This window comes from Acyrthosiphon pisum, chromosome X (genome assembly GCF_005508785.2).
Source record: "Acyrthosiphon pisum isolate AL4f chromosome X, pea_aphid_22Mar2018_4r6ur, whole genome shotgun sequence".
In the NCBI taxonomy this organism is placed as follows: Eukaryota; Metazoa; Arthropoda; class Insecta; order Hemiptera; family Aphididae; genus Acyrthosiphon; species Acyrthosiphon pisum.
The window spans coordinates 121,459,765-121,467,332 of NC_042493.1; the positions used below are offsets into that span (position 1 = coordinate 121,459,765).

The following is a 7,568-nucleotide window of genomic DNA, read 5'->3' on the forward strand; positions in this document are numbered from 1 at the left end:
CCTTATAAAGTTTTGTGTGGGACTTTATATTGTTGTAACTCTATTTTATAGTTAAATTAGGTAAATAAGATAAAAAAAAATATGGCATGAAGTTAGGTATATAATATAATGTGACAAAATGTATTACTTTTATGTTACTTATTAATTAATATGTAATGTAAATTTAAAATCTCAATTTAAAAACCACTTAATTTTTCAGGTAAAATCAATAAAAAATCTGGATGTTCCATATCATAATAAATCACATGAATTGAAAGATAATAATTCTGAATTAGATATTATTGCGTCACCTGCGTCTTCTTATAATATATCTGCTAGAGCACCAATACGTTCTTATAAAAATTTAGATAGTGTGTTGGAGAATGATAATTTTATACTTGAAAATGAAATATTGAATAACAAGCGAAAACGTAAATTTGAAGATTCAGCTGAAGAAGATCAAAAGTCTACTAAGATACGTAAACTGTGGAGTTTGATGAAATATCCTTTTCAAAAAAAAACATATTGTACTTCAAAAACTGAAGAAAAAAACACTCAACACAGTTTTGAGACAGATGACGAAATTGAGGACAATACCTGTAACATAATGTAATAACTGCAAAAGGTATAATTTAGTTTTTTTGATATTCTTCTTTTATATGAGCACATGTCCATATTAATCAAATAATACGTTAAATATTCTGTTAAATTGATATGAATATTTATCTATCCTTAAGGATTTACATCTAGCCTTTGTGAAGTATTATAGTACCTACTATATTATAATATGATAAAGTAAATTTGGTTGAAATATATTAGCTATAGAATGTTACAGAATTAATCATGTTTTTGAATATTCATTTCTCTTTTATATTTATTTAAAATGTGTAAAATTGTATTTTAACTTATATAGTATTTAAAATGTAAATTATGTTGTGGGTGTACATATACAATTATTTAGCTATAATTTTATAGTTTAAAAAATATATGATAAAGTGTAATCATCACTCATTTTTGTAATTAAGTTTATTTTGACTTAACAATAATAATGTTTATGTGTTTATTATTAATAGGTATTCAAATAAGAAATAATACTACTTATTATTTTACTATATGTTTTATAAGTATAACAAACATGATTTTAGAATAAGAATATTTTTATGTTATAATTAATATAACTTTTTGTGATAAACATACAATAATAATAATAATAATAACAATATTGATAAAAATAATGTCATTTTATTTAGCAGTATTCATATTCACAAAGAAAGTTGATCACATATTTTGTGATTATACTGCAACATCCATCACTAAAAAAGGTCCTTATTATGATAGACGAGTCTCTAAAAAAAAAAAATAATTACTGAATATAATAGTAAGAAAAAGAATAGCGTAATAATAAAGATAATGATAAATTAATCGATAATAATAATAAACATTTATGTTATAGATAAAATTTATTTATACAGTTAGTTCATAGTTCATTAACCATCGCTTATCAAAAACTTAAACATTATAAATTGTTGACAGTTTTTTATTAGGGGAAGGAGCTTTTTGTATAGTATCAAACCAGTTATTCGATAGCTGATATAAAATATAGAGGTGTTTATTTTTGGAAATATTAGATTTTCAGTTCTTGTATTATAATTGTATCTAGTTGTTTGAATTATTTTATTTTGAAACAGGTAAAATAAAGTTTTCTTATTATATAATTTTTTTTATAGATAATAATAGTTATAGTTTAGTCTCAGAATAGTGATTAGTTGGGAAAAGTCTTGTTTTGTGGGATATAATTTTTAAAATGGTGTTCTGAGCTACTTGTATGTTGTCTGTTTATGTTTATAGAGCCCCACTCCATGCCACTATGCCATATTCAATTATGGATCGAGATAGGCAAAGTAACTATTTCTTAAGCAATGTCTGTTAAGAAATTGTTTTGTCATAATATAAAAGACATATAATTTAGGTATTTTAAGTTAAGTTCAGTAGGATGTAAGTTTCAACGTAGATATTGATAAAATACAACTCCCAGGTATTTAGTATGATTTGTTCTATTTATATAGGGACAATTATATTGTATGTAGAGTTTACAATTAGGGACATGAACCTTTAAAGTAGAAACACTAGGTGGTGTTCTTGAGGTAGTAGAAAAGGTTAGAAAGACTGTTTTGCTATTATTTAAGGTTAAAATATTGTTTGAAAACCAAGTAAATATTTTCGTTAAAGAGTTTTCTGCTTTTTTTGTTACAGTTTAACAAGTGTTATTGGATACAAGTAGAGCTGTGTTATATGCATAAAATATTTTGAGTGTATAGTCTATAATATTTTTTTTGCATGGCTGGTTTTGATAGTTATAACTTATAACTTTACTCTTTATTGATATGTAATATTTACCTAACCTTACCTTTTTTTTTTGATAGTATAAATTTAACTGAATAGTAAACCAACTTATGAGATCTTAAACATTATGTACCTGCTATGTAGTTAAAAAGTTATTTATTTTATACATTTAGATTGTTAGTCCAGTTTTGTAAAATGTATATATGTATGCCATTTATAATTTATATTTCTATAAAAGCAATGTCTAATTTTAATAAACATTTTACTATTGATTATTAGTTCTAATAAGTACCTAGCATTTATAATCAATGATTTTAGTATGAGAAATAAAACTATACAAAAATTGGTTACAAGTAGCCCAGATTCTTCAATTACATACATTATACTTCTTCAAACCTAAAACAAAAAAAAGGTGGGCAAGTGGATGTGTCACTCTGCTGTACAGTAGTTAACAAGTGGGTCACTGTAATGGATGGTGTTCAATTTGAATTGAATGATATAATATCATTGTATAAGAAAAACGATTCTGATCGAAAACAGTCAGTCAGCCTATGAAATTACCAAGTATATATTTTGATGATATTATTGTGAATAAATTAAATTATATATAACATATTTTCGTGGAGTGAATATCCAATCTTGTAAAAATATGAATTTCAAACGCTCATAAAAGTTTAATTTGATTTGCTTGTAGACATGTTTTCTTTTTATAAAAATATACAATAACTTATGAATAATTTTGTATTACATTTTCAAATCTTAAATATAAAAAGAAAATTTTTTATGAATTCTCAACTCAAAATAATTTGATAATCTTCATGATTTTTCGGTATTTTGTCAATATTTAAACCTTAAATGCTTATAAAAAAAAAAAATCTGACTCAGGATTTTTAATATTTTTTAGATGTAATTTTAAACAGTGTAGTAAGAGCCTAAGATTAAATCAAGCATTTTTAGCCAATAAATAATGTTTTATCGAGATTCATTGAAAAAAAGACTAATAAATTTGGAAACTGAAAATGTTCTTAAGCAGTTCAAAACAAATCAAAATATATTGAAAATTTTATCGTGTATAGAAAATGCAAATGTCAAAAATAAAATCGAATCAGTTTTACTGCCCTAAACCGTGATGACAGACAAAAAAAAATAATTTAAAAAAAAAACACACATCATTGTAATATCAATTTATTAATCGTATCACTCAGAATCTAAAATGATGTACTTAATAAATACGTAACAGGTTAATTCACAATTTTTGTAACAAGTTTCACTATTTTTTGCTATCCATATAGATATTGGTACTATTAGCATTTACATATTATTATCCCTATCTACTACTATGGCATTATAGATGTCGTGAAAATATGTAGGTACTAATGAACCGTAACACTTTCGGACCGCGTACGCCTCGTACAATTGAGTAGAGTAGTTAATTTTAATTTTTAACTTTTAAAAGCATTTTTATATTGCATGTTACTATTATAACTTAAAAGTTAAAAGTTATATGTCATTAGAATATAATACAATATATTATATAAAAAAAAAACAATATTATCAAAAACCTTATTTGGAAACGATAGATGAATAACGTTTTTAAAAACGTTAGTCAAAAACAATATTATGGAAAAATATCGTTTTTAAAAACGTTAATCAAAAACGTTTAAAAAGGAGAACCCGGCCGACATGTTATCCTGGCGGGGTGTGATGTACAAGACAAGAAGCGGACTGAACCACTGTGCCTACCATTAAATCGCCGGTGTAATATTGTACTGGTACAAAACGACATTCGCGTTAATACATAATGGGAGAACTTGTATTTGTATAATACTAGTATCTATATCCGTGATTCGGAGCAATAATATCATGATCATTTTATCCTGGCAGTGTATTGTCACCCTAGCGTCGATATTATCCGCGATGAGCCTTTCTCACGATTTATAGTGAGTTATTATAGTCACCTGCTACAAGCTGAATAATATTATTGTGATAGCAGAATAATAATTTACCGATTAATGATTATAAACTATCAAGTATAATATTATAATTTTACTGATTTACATTTTATACAGTATACATTTTACTGCATACTTGGACACCACAGTATTTCATAATAATGTCGTCGGCGACAAACGGACAGAACCTTTTGCAGTGGATAAGGAATCGAGAATTAAACGTAATATAAACATCATGACATGCTATATTTTATTATACGTATACGTATAAAACTGTTATTGATGTTTAGGATGACATCCGCACAAGGTATGCATTGAGAAGTAGCTTTGATTACCATTGTATTTCAAAACTGGGATTAACCGCTCGATTAGTAGCACATGAAGGAGTTGTGAATTGCCTACAATGGAATGAAAGTGGAAGGTATATATTTATTAAATTACTAACAATTTTAGTTGAATAAAACTGTAGTTATAATTATTATTAAAAATAACTTTTATTATTAGGCTTATGTAATTTATTTAATTTTTCAGCATCTTAGCATCAGCATGTGATAACCATCAAGTAATACTTTGGGATCCATTATCACGAAATGTTATAACTACTATTGAAACTGAACACGGTGCCGGCATATTGTCTGTTAAGGTAATTAAATACACTTCAGTGTTACTGGAGTGTATAGTTAAGAAACCTATACTTACTCCATTCCCTGAGAGAATGTAGTTACTTGCACTTATAACTGGAGCCGAGGAATGTGGTTTTGTGTGTATACTGCGATATACGACTCACTTAGGTTTGTGTTCAACCACATTCTGTCAGCAAAAAGAGTAAATGGTAGGTGCCTACTCAGTTAATAGTTATGATAAAAAATGTAAATATAATATAAAATATCCACACTGACAAACCGTCATCACATAGAATTGTTATTCGTTTACAATGATATAATATCATTGTATTCAAATTTAATGCTATCCATTATACAGTAACCCACTTGTAACCTACTTAACAGCAGAGCGGCATCCTCTTACCCACTTTTTTTTATAATATATTAAAAATGTGTACAAGAATAAAGAATAATAAAATAGATTGTATTAAATAATAATATTATTTATAATTAAGTAATTATATAAATAATTTTAATGTTAATTGTTTATAGTTATTATTTACATAAGTTTTTTTTACATACATATAGTTTATACCTGGATGTAATAATGATACACTTGTGACTGGATCTGCTGATTGGAGTTCACATACATATAATGTACCAACGCGTCAAATATTAAGCAGTTGCACTTGTTATCAAGGAAAAATCAACAGTCTAGCTGTAGCAAATGATTCGCCTTTTCTTTATTGGTGTGCCTCAGAGGATGGATGCATTAGGTATGATTTGCCTAGTGAATGTGTGATAAAGGTTTATTAAATTTAGCTTCAATGTAATCATACCATTGTTGTAACAATGTTGACATTTAATTATTTGTTGATGTTCATACAGCCAACATGATAGGAGAGAAAGCCATGAATGTCCTACCGAAAAATCTAAAACTACGTTAGTGACAATATGTGATAATTTGGGGAAAAAGATTGAAGCTAAATGCTTAGATATTAACCAACATAAAACCGAGCAGCTTGCAGTTGGTGCTAATGACCAATATGTGAGATTATACGACCTCAGAATGATTCAATCGCTGTCATCATTTGATGTGAAACGTCCTTCGGAATATGTATCATCATATGGTGGCAATAATGTTAACAATGCTCTCCAATATTTTGTACCCGGTCACATCCATTCAAATGATAATGAAACAAAAAAACAAAAAAAATATGTAATTTCTTATTTGACTTTTAGTCCTGATGGACAAGAGTTATTGGCTAATTATTTCGGTGAATATGTATACTTATATAACTTAGTGGATCGTGCTGATAATGCATTTTTAAACATCCCTAAAGTTAAGAAAGTTCCTCGTAAGTTACTTAATACAATTATAATGTTTATATTATGTTATTTAATCATTTGTGTATTTTAAGGAGAAAATGGAGAGGGTTCTTCTACAGATTTCATAGATGATCAAGTTCCTGTTCCTCATTTGACTCTACCAGATAATGTAGCTCAATTAAAATTAAAGGTTAGAAATATACATTGTAAATTACATGTTATGTATTGATGTTTTAAGAGTAAATAAATTAAAGTTAATTTTTATAAATTACAGGCAAATTATTTATTTGAAAAACGAGAATATACTGGTGCTATTGTCATTTATAATGAAGCTATAAATATTCATAAATGCAGTGAACTGTTTTCGAATAGAGCTGCAGCCTATATTAAAAGAAAGTGGCATGGAGACATGTACGCAGCTCTCAAAGATTGCGTGACTGCATTAAAATTGGAGCCTAACCATATGGAAGCACATTTTCTGTTGACAAATTGCTTGTTCGAACTGGACATGTTAAAAGAATCTGAAATGTATTTAGATCAGTTCACAATGAACTACCCATCATATAAAACTAGTGCCGCATACAAATGTCTTTATAGTGATTTATTAAATGCACAATCTTATAATACGGATATATTTAATGGTAACTCCTATATCAGTATTTTTGTATTCTATATAAATCATTTATTGATTTTTATTAATTATTTGTGTTCTCTATTTAGAAAAAAAATTGCTTGAAACATTGAATTCTACATCAAATGTTCTAGATGTGTTACATATTGAAGAAGCCCACAGGATAACTTTTGAGAAATACTTTCGTAATCAGGCAAAAGATTACCAACGGAGATATTATGGGCATGTTCATTTTTTTAGTGACAACAAACAAGCTAATTTTTTTGGAAGGTAAAGTTGTTATTAATAGTACATTATAATGAATTTTCGAATATTTAATTCATACATTATTTATAGTCGAAATCAATTCATTGTAGCTGGTTCAGATCAAGGTTTATTTTTTTTATGGGAAAAAAATACAGAGAAGAGTTTGCTCACACTGAAAGGGGATCCTTGCATGGTAAATTGTATACAACCACACCCTTCAGAATTATTGTTGGCAACTAGTGGTCATGGTAATAAAGTTAAATTATGGAGTCCATTGCCAGAAGTAAGACTATTAAGAAAATAAATAAATTATGCTTAAAATTAAATTAAACCATTTAATGCAATGTTATAGAATGATCCATATTTAACGGATGAATCTAGGAGAGGAACTATGTTATGCCAAAGATATTTGATGAACTATTAATGTGATTAATATGGAATTTATAAATTAACTAATGTGTTTAATGATAGTCTAAAGATTTGATA

The 7,568-nt window shown here is 27.0% G+C and overlaps 1 protein-coding gene across 1 annotated transcript; it reads left to right on the top strand.

The window, feature by feature from the left end:
* Nucleotides 1–4,378: 4,378 nt before the first annotated feature.
* Nucleotides 4,379–7,568, top strand: LOC100159157 (WD and tetratricopeptide repeats protein 1-like). The gene is made up of 10 exons (XM_001946999.5): nt 4,379–4,495; nt 4,565–4,695; nt 4,806–4,917; nt 5,465–5,652; nt 5,765–6,234; nt 6,298–6,395; nt 6,480–6,846; nt 6,926–7,106; nt 7,173–7,365; nt 7,435–7,568. The coding sequence occupies exons 1-10, from the start codon at nt 4,436–4,438 to the stop codon at nt 7,504–7,506; spliced, it is 1,872 nt and encodes a 623-aa protein (XP_001947034.1). The 5' UTR covers nt 4,379–4,435; the 3' UTR covers nt 7,507–7,568.